We start from the raw sequence: 16,775 nt of genomic DNA on the forward strand, positions 1-16,775 counted from the left end.
GTATGTTCACGCATCCTTCCTCCCCTGTTGATTTTTTGAAATGTGATCCGTTCACCGAATCTGTCTCTGCGGTTAATGCAACGCAGTAGGCCTGGCCGCTTTAATTTTTGCTGTACATTTTTGGGGTTACTCGGATGTACTGCAATTATTAATATTGACAAGAAAGGACTTGAGGCGTAATCTAACCGCAAGTTCTTCCAGGATGCTTTCTTCGGACTGGCTGCGCTTGTGTTCGATTCGATTCGATTCGATTCAGATTGTTTCCTGTTGATTACACTTATATTTCTATTGACATTTTTTTTTAAATTTTGAATAAAACAATTTTTTTTCGTTCTTGATTTTCTGAACCAATTTTGAACTTTGGAATATATTTGCAACGGCCTAACTTGGCGAAAAGCTAAACGCACTCTTTGTCCACAAGAACTTATTAAAAAATGATAAAAAAAATCCAATGGGAATAGATTCTGTCAATAGTTACTTTAATTAAAAAATAATTTTTAAAGTGTTTTTTCAGTTTACGATTTTTTCCGAATAGTACTAATCATAATCTACAACTTTCCTGAAGACATCAAATCAATCAGGAAAAGCTTTCTCAATATACAGATTTTTGAATATTTGCATAGCACTTTCTACCGACAGCCCTCAAATTTGTATGGAGAAACCAATGATGCTAAATTGATTATTCAGACAAAAGTTATCGTTCGACACAGTTTCATCCAAAACAAAAAATACAATGAAAGCCCGATTTGCGAAAACGTAGCTATTGCAGCAATATCATGTCAGGACATCGTGCCTGTGTGCTTTAAAATAGGTAGTAAAATATAATAATGACATGCTTGCTAGGGCCCCTTTTTTTTATTTCGCCAAAGGCATCGGGGACCAAGGTACGCTGAAGATCAATTTATTTAAATTTTGCTTAAATCCTGATATGTTCTGTAATTAAATGTTTATAAGCATGAACTTATAAAAATATGAAAAAAGTGGTTATCGTGCTCCTTAAAATTAGCCATTTTATTCATAACCCGTGTCATCATACTGTAGAGATAAATAGATGTAGATTCATTTATCAGAAAGACAAAAAAAAACAAAAGAAACGCGACCGCAATAACGAACATTTTATTTCCTGTCGCTTCGGCACCAGTTCTTGACCGTTTCGACGGCTTCAGTCCCTGAGCCGAGAGCAGACAAGCTGTTATAATCTTTGAATGTCGTTAAATCTGTCACAATTTGGTTGTGCTTGCGTATTATATTAAATTACTCATATGTGCCACGCAACGAAGCCAAGTCAAAGCGCGACATAAATAACCCAATAAAACGAGAGCATCACGAGAGATGGATGGATAAGACCCCGGCGATCAAGATCAAGATGAGTGGGGTAAATTTTAATTTTTCATTTTATTCACACGTCAAAATCCGATACGTTCGAGCGCGATGGGAGAGTTATGGTCGCCGTCGCCATTGGGCGCGCAGGATCAACAGGTCTCTCTCGCCATAGAAAACGATGACCTGGGAGGGGTACATATGTACATGTGACATGGAGGCTGTGGGTGGCTCACTGATCGGTCCGCCTGGCCATGGATGAGAGTGAGTGTTGTGTCCTGCTGTGAGGCGATACTAGTGAGTCGCCAGTGAATTCCTCATATATCTCAAATTTTTAATGCCCAGTCCAATTCTTTTTCGTTTTGAGTGACGCGGTTCTGATTTATTAAATGACTGATTTATTATTGCTCGTTAAAAAGAGAAAAAGCAGATTAATCCCATCAGGTCTGTGCGAGATTCAGCCTGTTGACGAGATGATTATAATGATGTTGATGAATTGGTGAACGAGCCAAGCGGGATAAAATGTGTGGCAATCATTTGGTTTTTGTCTGCTCTGTACCGTTCGTGAAATAAAACAATGTGTTAAATTTTTGTTTGTAAAACAGGCAGGCATGATAGCCGAACCCAAATAGAACATAATTGAATTATATATGAATGTGAAGGAATTGTCTCAGTTCAATATCGATATTTTTAATCGTGTTCTTATTTTTTCTCAATTATTTAGTCAATTACCAGTTGGTTCATTGTTTTATTTTAAATGTTTTGTGTCCATAACAATCTAAAATGAAAATAAGATGCAACAATATTTTTTTAACATTCTCTATAATTGCAAAGCTCTAAACTCTAGTTATGAAAGCTGACTCGATACTAACCAGCTTTCAGCACCAAATAGAACCTAATAAAAATAAGTTTAGGCACAACTTCAAAATTTTAATAAAAACAAAAGTCGATTTTACATAAAATGATTTGAAAACCTGGGTTTGTTTGAACATATTTTGAATTTTTGTGTTAATCCAATGTACAGAACCGCAGAAAGATTTTTCTTTTCGATTTTTTTTCTTCTATACTTATATTTTGAAAACTGATGATTGCAAAACAATTGGACTGGGGCAAAATACATTTTAAAACACTTTGTTTCTACAAATTTTGAAACTTGTATTATTTTTGTTCCTTTTATTTTTTTTTAATATCAATAAAATTTAAAGATCGGAAATCTCTGATCCTAAAGTTGGAGTGAAAGAGTGTCTTGTAGTTTCATTGAAAAACAAACTGTGTTGAACCAAACGACTCTAAAAAGTATTAAACTGCGAATAAATATGAAGAAAATTCGACTAAAATGCAGGGAACTGGTAAAACGACCGGTCCATTTATTCCATATTAAATATTATTTTGAACTGCAGTATTAAGTATTTTTAAAATTTTACAAATATTAGTGGCCTCTGAGTGGTCCCTACACATTTTATCAATGAAAATTTAAATTTTTGGGATGTTTTTTATACTGTTATCTTTCGGGAAAATTATGACTGACAATACTTGAAACTAAAATTTCAATGGCCTTACACCTTACACTATCCACGAAATGTCACGATACAAAAAAAAACCTCACTACACAAACATGTTGTAACATTCAAAGCCTCCATTTTCCGAAGTTCGTATGAGAAGGCTTGCATGAGACATCGGATAACCGGATCATGAACATCATCATCATTAGTCAAATTTAAATGAACTATTTAATTACCAAGATTTCTCAATATTTCATCACTGCCATTAAATCTAAAAATCCGAAATAAGTTAAAAATAGTTTAGGGGTCGTATAAGTATTTAAGCTCGACAATCAAAATAAGACAACAACAAAATTAGTTTTTTTTTGTGAATCGTTTATAATATTAAATGTTATTAAATGCTTTGTCCCTCGGCTCTGGTCAAGGTCGAGGGCTGGGGGCAAAAACAACTAAATTACACATTTCAAACACAGCTTTCTTTGAAAAATACACACAAAGCGCTTTTTGATGTTCCGACCTTGATTAAACAAAACCAAGAGCACGCAATGTAAACGATAACAAACACGTTTTGTTTGGTTGACCATTCTGTGCCTTGTCTCGAAGTTTTGTTGAATTTAGGTGCCGGAGTCCTGAGTTATAATTACGCAAAACTTGATATACAAATTTTCATTGGCTTTACATTATCTACAAAATGCCACGATACAAAAATGCCTCAGAATTACCAAAAAATAATCCACATTCTGTATCAAATTTCAGCTCATTTAGCGTTACTTCACAATTCAGAGTAAACATCGTGAATTTCGTAGCCCTAACATAAATTATCCTTCTACGGATTCAGAATATCATATAACACACTCAATTAATTTTCTTGATCATAAATATTTGATGAATGTATATTTTTTGATATCTTTACGCTAAACTATAGATTGATTTATTGAGTTATTATCTGCAAACAATTTTAAGTTTATCAAAATTTATAATAATAGTACTGTAGTTAAACGGATATTTGAGAACACCTATAATTTAATCTGCACAGCATTAACAAAGTGTAGACGACAATCCAACATACTTCAAACAATCGTACCTCATGCTTACATTCATCATCAACTAGGATGCTTATTCTCAACCAATACCACGCGGTAAAAAGTCACTTGCATATCACAACACTAGAATACTTGTAACGAAACCCAACTCTGGTTCAGAACACCGCGCCCATAAACACCTCCTTCTTTTTCGTGTACCGCTTATTAATAATATAACAAAATTATCAAAATAACTCCACCTCTGTCATAATAATAAATTGTTTATGATATTTTTCCTTATATTCTCCTCTCCGACACACTGCTGTCGCACACACTGGTGTCGCAGTATATGGTTTCTTTTCTTTGCTCTGTGTTGGTGCGCGCACCTTCTCCATCTTTTGACGACCCGTGTGTTCCTTGATTATATTTCTGCTTTATGCTTTATGAAAGATAGGGCGGCGAGTGGCGAAAGAAGAGAGCTTTTCAATAAATATTATGATTCGTGTATGTTGCGTCTTCCCTGGTCGTCCGCGGGAAAAGCCACGCCGCAGACAGACAGACAGACAGACCTGAGCAGCCTGAGCTAGAGTTTTTCCGATCAGAATCGCAGCATGCCGCGTTTGATGGTGTGTGCGAGCGGAGCATTTTCCCCTCACTCGGTGATAGCATAACGCATAAGGCTGCACAATACATGCATGCATGCAGCATAGCCTGTCCGTTTGTCTATGCTACACTTGTGTGTACAAGTGTGCTGCGCGTATGGTTGTGTTCGGATTAGTCTGGTAGGGGAAGCTGGGTTTGTGTTGGTGACTCTGTACACCAAAGTGGGTGGTGGTGGGGATGAAGCATATTCCGATAGATGACGACGAGCGGACGAGCGCTCGCGAGAGCTGGTTGGTGTTGGTTTGGCAGTCAGCAGACCAGTCTCAACGCTATCGTCGTGCAAGTAATTGGTTCCTTTGTCAATATTATGTGGAAGTTTGTTTAGTAATGTTTTGTAGTTTACGGAAACGCGATCTCTAAGCCAGGAGGAGCAGTTCTCGTATTGAATTGCAGTGGGAGAGCGGTTTTTTTTTCTGTATGATACACGAGAGATTGTGTCACGAAAGGAAAACAATACCCCCACAGACACGGACTAGAAAGAAAGGAAAGAAGTAAAAAAAGACTAAAGAGAAGTACGCTTTCTCGGCCGAGATTCGAACCTGGGACGGGTCCGCGTGTGTGTCAGAGTGAAGTGTAAAATTATTTGTGTTTTTATCGGCTCGTCCATCATACACGCCCGGTTGTGTATGCTCGCGCGCGCTCCTGCTCACTCTCATCCTGCCCACAGAGCAGCAGCAACACCACCCTCTTCCCACCATCACCACCCTATGTGTTTGTTGTATCTCTCTGTGTGTCTGAGACGCGATCGATTTTGACTTATCGACCGAATGGCTCGTTTAGCATATAGTTTCAATCAGTAGTAGCGCGCTGATTGTTGAATGATGTGGTTGGTCGTCGAAAACCGCAGCCGCAGGTCGTCCAGTGAAATTTCTCATCAAACAAAATAGCCAACGCATTTATTTACCTCGCGTGGACTTGTGGAACACACACACCCCGGCCGTGGAAATAGTTTGCAACTAGCCGTCAAACTGATTAGTGTGATATATCTCTCCCGGAATTACCTAAACCCCTGGAGAGTTGGCCACGATCGGCTCTTCAACGCTGGGAAATTGTGTGCAGTGTGTTAAAAATCATGAACTGATCAACGTGAAAAAAAAACAAAATTGTGCAATAAGTTTTAAAGGAAAAACAAACAGAAAACATAAGTTTAACGTGCAAATTTTGAAAATGACAAAACAAGTGCTGCACTGTTGAGAAGCAACAAATCGTGCTAGTGAAAACATCCAAAGGACAGTGTTGAGCAATGATTCAAGTCGACTCTGTTGGATACTCTAGAGTGAACGATAAATCCCAAGCTGATGAAGGTGAATATTGTTTCTGCATCATTTCTGTTAGCTCAAAAAAATGTAAACAAGATGAAGACGATATGCCGTCGGCTCATCGCACATGCATGATTCTCTCAATAAAAGTGTCGATAGTTTTCGAAATAAGATTTATTCAAACGATCAATTTAACATCCCTGATTGATGTAAATCAAACGATTATTATTGATTTCCAAGAAATTAACTTATAACCCACTGCGGTGGGGCTCATTTTTCGCTTTGCGAAACTCCATCAATCCTTCGATTGATGTCGTTTTCCACACACGTGTGCTGCCTCAGGGCACCCCGCTTTGAGTAGAGAGAAAAACTTAAAAAAAATATGGCAAAAATAGGCATTTCGATTAAACAGCCAGCCACATCTTGCACACTTTCAGTGCAGCAGCGTGCGCCTGTTTTCAATATAAATCAGTAACAATCAATTACATTTATAACGCACCGTGAGTAAATAAATTTCTACTGCCAAACAACTCTTTAGACGAACTCCCGCGCGCCGCCCAGCGCTGGTGCAGTTTCCCAGATCAAGCACCAGGATGGTTTCAATCTAATCGATTTATTTGATTTGGATCGTTTATAATATTTTATTGAGGCAGAAGCGACGGCGCAACGGGTTTTGTACGGTCTCTGTTTCTGAGCGCAAGGATATAAATTTTAATCTGCGTGTTGCAGGAGCCGTTAGTCATACTTTTGTAAACAGTTTTTGTGTTTTCGAAAATATGTTACTTAAATTTTATATCGCAAGTTTGAATTAATCCAGTCTTGATAGGTTGTTTTACTTTTTTCAAAAAAATACAGATTCAAAGCAATCATGACAAATTTACGTCTAATTATTATTATTGTTTTATGGACTAAAGTTATTAGGTTAAAAAGCAACATGTTCCACTAGTATTTTGAAATTGGATGAATTCGAGGTGTATTAATATCTTAGTTTTTGTTTATTAAATTATTTCAATTCTACATGTCGTTGTTGTTTTTAATTAATTTATTTTTAGCAGCTTTAACCTTCTTGGTCATTCGCTGCCCTCCAATTCTACATATGTTGCTGAATATTGTATGCAATGCTTGGCTTCTTAAATTCATCAAAGTGATTAACTGCCGTTCTTCGCATAATTGTCCCATGTCAGTTTTGGACGATTTTGACTTTATGACATTTTTGAGTTTAGTTTGATGTGTACTTTAAGAAAAACACATAAAATCTGGTACTTTGTTCGCAAACTCATTAAAAACAACACCAAGTCTGTTTGTCCCATCGTTAAAGTTCTACGCATAATTGTCCCACCAAGTATTTTCTTACACGGAATCATAAGTTTTACTAAGCATTATGTCTTGTTTACCTGGTGTATAGCAAGAGAATCACAAATAAGGATGATAAACTGCTAACTGGGGTGATTAGGGACACATAGGGCGAATAGGAAACCACGGGACAATTATGCGTAGAAACACAGAAATCGGTCGAAAAATTTCAATCGCGTTTTTCTCAGTTGCACTTTTTTGAACATGGGACAGTTATGCGTAGAACGGCAGTTAACCAAATTAAACAAATTTGAATTCACCATCTTTTGGACCTGTTTACTCTTGAGCCAGGTTATGCTTGAACTTAATGAACATAAACAAAATAATAGTGCATTCCTTCATTGACAGTTTAAAGGGACAAGATGAGATGTTGTCTCTTGCAACAAGAAAGTTATAGAATATTGTTTTGAGCATTTGAGGATACACGGGAAGGTTGCTGTCTTTTTCTTTCAAAATTGTTTCATTTACAAATCCAATCCTAGATCAATTTGATTGTGACAATAGCACAGCAAAATTATGTTGCAATTCTTTTAAAAAAAAATATTTCGATACAACTCGCAGTTTGAGTGGTTGATGTGCACCGTTCATCAAATGACAAAGGATTTAAAACATTTTACACAGTAAATAAAATCCGATTGTAAAATCGGATGCAAAAGCAACATTGTGAGAAATGTCATTTTATACAAACCGAGTGCCTACATAGTTCTGGATGTAATATTACATAACAAATTCATTTCAAACCAAGGATTTGCATTTAGCTAACATGTTTCCATTATTTTTTTATTTTATTTTTTTTGCATATTGTTTTGCAATTACTGCTTGTGTGAACTTTACAGCTTTTACAGAACAAATTCGATGGGATATGAATGATGAAAACTCTAGCAAATATGTTTACAATAACCTTCAAAATAACAAATAAATTTTACACATTAATCACCAATTTTGATTTTTTTAATGTATGTATCTCCGCACACTCATAACAACTTTTAAAGGTTATGTTATTGGTGTCCAATTAGCAAATTTTTGTTACGACGCAACATTTTACTGCTCGGTTCAAAATTACCTCCTTTTTGCGATGAATTGTTTGCATAAATTTCGTGTGTTGCAAATAGTAGTTCAAGTGAGGCGCATAGCACATCACTCACTGTCGCGAAAAGTGGCTGTAAATGTCAACGGGAGTCAGCAAATGAATGCATAATTATATCAATTTGAATGAGGTTAATTCACCGTCGCTCAAATGACAAGGTAAAATAACCGAAAAATATTCGTCGCAGTCTTACCCATTATCAGCTAATTCAGCATTATTCGTCTTAAATATGAAATCGCAAGACACGAATGTGTAAAGCGTGCAGCAGGAGAAATATGACTGGCCCGAAAAATTGGAAACCATTTTGATTTTAAGTTTTGCTCTCTGCCACCGCCGTCGATCCGGCGACCATCGATCGCCGTTCGACATTCCAGTCGAGTTGAGTTTTCTTACTTGTGGCATCATTTTGGCTTGGTTTGCCCGTCCTCTTATCATACATTCTGACCAGGACAAGTTGCAAGCCTTTTTTTCCAGAACGAAATCACTGACTGCAATTACCAGTTTGCGTTTCTTCGAAAATATCATCGACCAGCTCTCCTCGCAAATGCAACTGAAGGTACAGCGGTTCGTATATGATCAAGTTTTGCAGTTCCTGTATCATCCTCCGTCGCTTTTTCTGCTTTCATCTTCCATCGGAAGACCGTGCTCGTCTTCCTATATAGACACGCACGTATCGTCGGGATATTCAAGCTTTCCTTAATTTAAGCTTAAAGAGGGCCACAACACACATGCCGGGCACAAGCACAAGCACACAGGCACACACAGGGCATGTCGAATCTAAGACAAACGTTGACTGCGTGCGCGCCTGCCAAAGTCTCTGAAAGATGCTGTTAATTTATACACGTCATCACTTGGAGAAAAACCAGTTTTTCTCGTGCATGAACACCACACTCATATCGCGGGCAAACCACCTTTACCTATCGTTATATGCATGCATGCATGCATTCACGGCCCGACCCGTTGGTAAAGGTAGGTGAGGCAAACCGCACCGGGTCACACATTGGCCGACCAATCTAGTGGTTTGTCTTTCAGGATAAAATTTGAACCGATCAACGATGGAAATTATGAAAAACGTTGAAATGTATCTTCGTTTGAATTACAGTTGGCTATTTTGTCAAAACGCATCCATTTTTCGAAACTTAATGTTTATTGTTAAAATGATTCAATTTCGTTTCCTAGTTTTTGCATTGTGAGGTTTTATAAGGCGCAATGTAAGGTATATAACTACTTGAGAACTAGATGTCCTTAATCATGAAAGAGCTATTAGTTCCTCGCCTTATTAGTTATCGCATTATTTTTTCTAAATTAACAAAAAATACAAATATTTATCCATACAACAATTTAGGTTACCTGTTCCGAACACTAATTCCCATACAAGTCATTGTGCGCCAGTTGTATCCCGATTTGCTGGTTTATAATTCTCCTCCTCTTGACAGGGTGCGCACTTCGATCATATAATGGCAGCCAGCGTCGTCGAACACACTCTGATTTGAAGCCAAAGTGCCCGTCCGGCGAGCCAAGCCAAAAAGATAAAGGAGTTTTTAGCATGGCGACGCGAGCCGGCCTTGCATTTCTCGGGGGCTTGAAATCTGAGCGTGAGGCGAGAAAAGATGCAACCTATAAATGCAGAGTATGTTCTTGCTGCTCTTCTTAAAGTGTTGTTGGGTGTATAAGGTGTGCAGGAAGATCAGTGACCACAAGCACTCTTCACCGGGGTGCTGTCAAGATGGGAAAGGGAACATAAATTGCAAATGAGTTGATAATAAATATTTTTTCCTATATTCACAACACTGAGGTTGCGCTATTTTTTAAATCATATTTTATTAAAAATATGAAACAAATCTAAAATCAGTTTTTTGTCTCTTTTTACAACACACAGATATGAAGGAGAATGATAGTTGCGAGCAGGATAATTCAAGCGCAGCACCGTCGGTGAATTTACTAGTAAAAATGTCGGAAGAAATCGCAGAGAAAGATCGCAATAAGCAGGAGCATCTGAACGATAACCACCATAACCATCTTCCGGTCCGACATCATTTGCAGCACGATCGCAGTGAAAATGTTCAAAATGAGGAAAATATGAGCGATGATGATGAAAACAACGACGATAACGGAAGCGGGGTTGGTCGAAATGAGATGGAAAACGACCACGGTAGCAAGAACGATCGAAGCTCCACGCCACACGGCAATTTGTCAGATGAACGACCGGAGGTTAATGCTGCGGCTGTGGCGATGGCAGCTTTGGCAGCGACGAAAAACTCCGCTGGAGGTTCTCCAACGCTACCGAACGAGTTCAATCCCGCTGCATTTTTCCCACAGCCAGGACAAATGTCGATTCAAGCCTTTCAGAATGCGATCGCTCAATTCACGGCAAATGCATTGGCCAACAACATGGACAATGATACAGTTGTGAAAAATTTAGCCATCCTGCAATCGGCACTTTTCACGCTGCAACAGCAACAGTTTCTGCAGTTTCAACTCATACAACATCTGCAGTCGCAACTGGTGAAGAAGCAGGTTACCAAGGAAGAACCATCGAACGATAGTAGTAATAGTTTAGTGTTTCATCATAACAATAACAATAATCTTAGTAAGAGAAATGAGCCTCAAGATTTGCGAAAGCAGGAACGGTTAGAAGAAGATGAAGAAGTCGAGGAAGAGGGCATTGAGGATGCCTACAGTAAAAGCTATCAGATGGCGAATATAATGGCCGTTGCAGCTGCTGCCAGTGCGGAAAATCGACCAGTGATACATCCCGTTCCCGAAGAAGAACTAAGGTAAGTGCAGAAATCCTGTTTCCGAAAGCAAAATTCATATAGCTTCCGTTTCTTTTCCTTTGACCCTCATTAGGAAACCAAAAGTTTCTGAGCCGTACGTTGAAAAACGGCCAATTGCAGAACCTTCGATCAGTTTGCCTCCGTCGACGGTGGCGGCCAGTGCAAGTTCAAGCCTTCCCACTTCCATCTATTCACATAGTGGAAGGAGCGAAAAGGATGAAATTCTACCATATCAAGACTCGAATTTCTCGTCACTAGCCGCGAATATTATAACGGATCACGCGCCATCGATCCTGGGTGAACCAAATTCACTTGCAATGCTGGAAAAGAAAGCCCAAGAAGTGCTCAATTCAGCTTCGCAAGGCATTCTGTCCAATAATCTGCTTGATGAGCTCGCCTTTGCAAACGATAAATCATCTCCAAATGGTCGAAACGATGCAGCCCTTTTCAAGCACCGATGTCGGTATTGTGGCAAAATTTTCGGATCAGACTCTTCGTTACAAATTCACATCCGATCACACACCGGCGAGAGACCGTACAAGTGCAATGTTTGCGGGAGTCGCTTCACTACCAAGGGCAACCTAAAGGTTCACTTTCAGCGGCACTCTGACAAGTACCCGCACATACCGATGAACCCAAATCCCGTGCCGGAACACTTGGACAAATACTTTCCTCCGTTGATTCCACAGGAAGCTCTCAAAGAACAGCAGCAGCAGCAGCAACAACAACAACAACAGCAACAGCAAGGACCACCACCTCCTTCTTCAATCCCACCCCCTGGTCCACCAGGTCCGTTTCCAGGCATGGAATCGCGAGGTTTCCCGCCAAGGGGATTTTTCCCAGACTTTTACCTGCCGAGGCCTCCTCTGGACATGTTCACGAATCCGCTGAACGAGCCAGCTCGGAATCCGGTTGATTTGTCCCAAGTGAGGAAACCGGAACCACCACGGGAACCTACACCAGAGATGCGGCTCTCGCCGGAAATCATCATCCATGAGCAACCACCCCAAATAAAGCAGGAACCGATGGAAGAGTCGTTGGACCTTTCGGACAAATCCTCGAAAGTTGTTCAAAGAGAAGAAGAGAAAGAAGAAATGGAACAGGACAAAGAGGATAATACGACTCTAAACAACAGCACCAGTGAAAAAGAGTTTCCCTTAAAGTTGAAGAACAACTCCGTGGAAAACCTTGCGACGGTACCCTCGGTATCACCTCCTTCGAGCTCATCGTCAGGGTCACTGTACCAAGACACGGTGTTGGATCCGTCGTTTTACTCTGCACATCTGCCTCGCCCAGACAGCAACGATAGCTCGTGGGAAAACTTTATTGAAATTTCGTCAGAAACATCGAAATTGCAAGAGCTTGTCGATAATATCGATAGCAAAACAACGGAACCCAACCAGTGTTTGGTTTGTAAGAAAGTTTTATCTTGCCGAAGTGCACTTCAAATGCATTACCGAGTTCACACCGGTGAGCGTCCATTTCGGTGCAAAATTTGCGGTCGATCGTTTACGACCAAGGGCAATTTGAAAACGCATATGAGTGTTCATAGGATAAAACCTCCGATGAGGACCCTCCACCAGTGCCCGGTGTGCCACCAAAAATTCTCCAACATCTTCGTCCTGCAACAGCACATCCGATTGCACACGGGAGAAATGACGGACCTTACTCCGGATCAAATAAAGGCGGCTGAAATCAAAGAGTACGAAGGGCCCGATATGCGGTTGAATCCGTTTGGAGTGCGGTTGAATGAATTTCCTCCCCAGCAGCACAATCAGAACAAACGCAATTTAGAACATTCAGACGAGGAAAACGAGCACGAGCCAGCGGAAGAAAAATCTCACAAGGTTCCTGTGAATGAGAAAATTAAGGTTAAAACCGGACTTACGTCACCAGCAATTGAAAATCAGGTGGAAGATTTGCGTGCCGTAAATTTACAACGATTGTCGGTTCGATCGTTGCCAAATGAGGAATTTACCCGTGACACGGCTTCGGCCAGCCCAAACTCGACGGACGCCAAAAGGTTACGATCGTCCAGTCCGATCGGGTCGGTATCGTCGGTGATGTCCAACCGGTCTCCCATGTCCACACCACCCACATCCGGCGGTGAACAGATAGGAGCAGGAGCCGCGAGTAGAGCCGCCGTCGCCGCTGCCGCAGCAGCTGCTTTTCCTTACGGACCTCCGTTCCTTGGAATGCCCCAGTTTCCACCGTTCATCAATCGGCCGCCCTTTTTGGGCAATGTTCCGATAGTGCCACCGGGAGCAAACATGCCTCCGTTTGGATTGTTCGGTAAGTGGCCACCTTAGGAGTAGACTTTGCATATTTTTTCAGAACATAGATTTTTATTACAGAAAATTTGATTAATTGTAGGCGTACGTGGAAACACAACAACTTGTAATATTTGCTTTAAAACTTTCGCATGTAATTCCGCGCTCGAAATTCATTATCGAAGCCATACGAAGGAGCGCCCATTCAAATGCACAATTTGCGATCGAGGATTCTCTACCAAGGTAAAAAAAAAATCTATTGATTATCCCCGTTTAAAATTGAACTTCCCTCGTATCTGTATAGTTTACCTTCTGTTCCAATACCCCCTGTATTCTAAATTCAACTCTCCCTGCCCCATGGTTTTATACATTTTATGTTTTCGGTAATGGCACAAAATTCTATCTGCTCAAAATCTCATGATCTCACTCTCTCTCTCACTTGAATCCTGTGTTGCGTGGAAAGCAGTTGAAAGACGCCCTTTGACTGAGTGTATTTTTTGTATGGCTCGTCCTTTTTACCGGAAAATCAGCATCATAATCATAATTTATTACTCCTGTGTGTGTTAAAGTAAATCGATGATCTAAAGATTAGTTAATTTTCTTCAACAATTATGTGTGTTTTGTGGTCACAAGAAATGCGCCAGAGACAACATAATGTTAGTGGTGCGCGATATCTCTCAAAACCAAATGCATTTATTGGTATATTTAGAACAAACCATAAGACATGAAAAAGAACCACACGGAACAAAAGATCGAATTCCGTGTGACACAAACGACTCTTACTGAAAAAAGAAAAATAGAAAAGGAAGAAACAAAATACTCTGCAAGAATAGAATCAAACGAGTACAATACCAAATTTTCTGTAATTTGTTAAAAATAGAACCTTATTTATCCTCACTAATCTGATATCGATACCCTGTGCTTGCATCTCACACCATGCTTTGCTCTTCCCGCTTACACATACATCTCTGAAATCCGATGCCTAAGAAAGTTTTTAAAATGATGACACAGATAAACTGCAAATAAAAAAAATTTATTGATTAAAACAAAACATTCATTCGCAATTAACAATATTGTATCTTAATTTGGCCTTCACAAAAAAAAACCTAAAAATGCCTTCAATTGCACACAATCACACAAAATTCATTAGTGTTGCCTTCTCACACACACTCTCTCAAAAACGTTCTTACGACAAAAGCCCAAGACACGTTGGATAAAATTGTAGTGTTCTAATTATAAAACTCACTTAAATGTCTTTTATTACATAATTGCGTCGCTGCTTTTTCATGCACAGTATCTAATTCGTTGTATCACGCGTTATCCGCATTAACTACATCTCTCTCTCTCTTTCTTTCTAACATTTCGAATCCTCTCCCCCTCCCTCCTTTGTTTGAAACCAAATTTATTGAAGATTGCGATGCCGTCGGTAGGACAGAAAAATAATTGCTGAGTTTCTTTTTTTGTGTTTTGCTCAATTACAGGGAAATATGAAGCAGCACATGCTCACACACAAGATCCGTGATATGTTTGGCAGCTCGGGTGGCAATTCCGGGGATGAGTCACGCACACAGACTCCGCCGCAGGACTCCAGTAACGCTGGTTCTGCTGGTGGTGGGCCGAACAGCATGGCCACCAGCAACCGGTTCTCACAGTCGTACTCGCCGGCGCCCATGGACTCCTCGGCCGATGATTACTCCTCTTCGGGGAGACGGAAACGGGAACGTTCCCAATCTGGCAGCTATGACGGTTCCGGCAGAACTTCAGCGGTTCTGGTGAAACAGGAGAGAGAATCTACAATCGATGAAAATGGCTCCAACAGTCTGCACTCGAATGCGTCGGAAAACACCTCCAACAACAATTATCAGGAGTTTATCAACAAAGATGCCGACATCAAAAATTGGTGCCAAAAGCTGAAAGAGATGCCAGAGAATATCGCAGCAAGTTGATAATCTTGTTCGAGCAATCGTTTAAATTCCAGCGGCAAAGTGATTCACTAGGATTTTTCTTTATCGGTGGTCAAGCAAAATTGAGCAGATTTTGTTAGACTGTACCCAAACAAAACCGACTCATTCAATGCTCTGCTTTGACACAAAATTTAAAGAAAGAAAAAAGTTAATAGGTGACATAACAGTTGTTTCATGATAAATATATATAAAACAAAGAAAATCAGAATGTGACTTGTGCTCTCGACAGGAATAGGAACAAGTAATCAAATGTGCGATCTCAGATACAATCCCTATCTTCGTTTTATTGATGAAGCAAACCGAATTTGTATTTTTAAATGAAAGCGTCTATTTTTGTAAAAATTGTAACATATCAACAGAACTTTATACAGATTGTTCAGCTGGCAGTAAACACAAAAGCAAACAAAATTAAAACAAAAAAAAAAACTTCACAATCTTACAAGCACTGTGTTAAGGGGCGTGAGCGGCTGCAGACATTTGGATGAATACAAACAAACAAAAATCGTTGTAAAGTTAGTGTGATAATAATGCTAATATAGACGAAAGTTAATTGCGAATCGATATTACAAAGCGACGCTATGTACCAATGATGTAGCATAAATCGAATCCAAACAAACTGAGACTGTAAACTCCCGTGTTTGACTGCCTCTGGTGGAAACGGACATTCGCTCACCAGGGCGTAAGAGCAGGGTAGCTAAAAGACCGAACATCAAAATCAACTGAAAGTTTGATTGAAGAATAGAAAAATTGTTTTGTACAGAAATAAAAAAAAAACATTAGTTATCAATTGGGCTCTTAAGCTCTTTTAAAAGTACTGTATGTGAGTGTGTCACTGTATGTATGTACCTATTAATAAAACATTTAAAGATTACATTATGCTTTATAAAAGTCTAAATCAAATAATTATTTAAAGTAAGTTATACAAACAAACATGAAGGAATATTTGTAAGTGTATAATCAGTGAAATGAAAATACAAATTGTAGCTTTTAAGTGGAAAGAAAGATGTGTAATAGCATTCAATAAGCGTTGACGGCTTGCAGAAATTAATGAAAAAATCAAAGTAAGAATTATTATTTTATTAACACTTCTGTAGGTTACAATGACACATCCAAATGGTCGTTTAAGATGGTTGCAATGATTCGGAGAAAATGTAAATAACTTTTGTTCTTATCACTTTTTTGGATTCTCTTTTAATATCCTTGTTCAACAGGTTTTTATTTAGTTCAAAATTTAACATCTTTTTAAACTTTCTCAAATTGTGGATGTATACCAGAGAAATGAAAACTAATTAAACAACATTTTTGTGATAATTTATGTTATTAGGAATTATATTTTAGGTATTTATATTATATTTTAAGGCACTGTTTTTATTGAGAGTTCTGTACAGCAGCAAACACGGAATGATAAAACAATATACAACCAAGAGACATTATGAAATGAAAAATCCATTAAGTCTTTCAATTATCCGAAACATGCCTCTTATTCTTTCTGAGAAATGGTTTTCAACCCCTGAAGCTTATTTTGTAATTGGTTCGATGACATGTCTTACAAATAATA

The 16,775-nt window shown here is 39.0% G+C and overlaps 1 protein-coding gene across 3 annotated transcripts; it reads left to right on the plus strand.

Moving 5' to 3' along the window:
* The first annotated feature begins 4,773 nt into the window (after positions 1 to 4,773).
* LOC120429066 (homeotic protein spalt-major) lies at positions 4,774 to 16,662 on the plus strand. 3 transcript variants are annotated; one of them, XR_005607206.2, is made up of 5 exons: positions 4,774 to 5,811; positions 10,086 to 10,983; positions 11,057 to 13,275; positions 13,338 to 13,496; positions 14,735 to 14,874. XR_005607206.2 is itself a non-coding variant. In XM_039594207.2 (5 exons), exons 1-5 carry the CDS (start codon positions 5,751 to 5,753, stop codon positions 15,197 to 15,199), a joined length of 3,783 nt encoding a protein of 1,260 aa, XP_039450141.1. In that variant the 5' UTR covers positions 4,776 to 5,750; the 3' UTR covers positions 15,200 to 16,662. The 3 variants fall into 3 exon arrangements, 2 of the variants coding, with proteins under 2 accessions (XP_039450142.1, XP_039450141.1); XM_039594207.2 differs by having other exon boundaries at positions 4,776 to 5,811; positions 13,357 to 13,496; positions 14,735 to 16,662; XM_039594208.2 differs by lacking the exon at positions 13,338 to 13,496 and having other exon boundaries at positions 14,735 to 14,916.
* The last annotated feature ends 113 nt before the right edge of the window (positions 16,663 to 16,775 follow it).

The sequence above is a fragment of the Culex pipiens genome, chromosome 2, assembly GCF_016801865.2.
Source record: "Culex pipiens pallens isolate TS chromosome 2, TS_CPP_V2, whole genome shotgun sequence".
In the NCBI taxonomy this organism is placed as follows: Eukaryota; Metazoa; Arthropoda; class Insecta; order Diptera; family Culicidae; genus Culex; species Culex pipiens.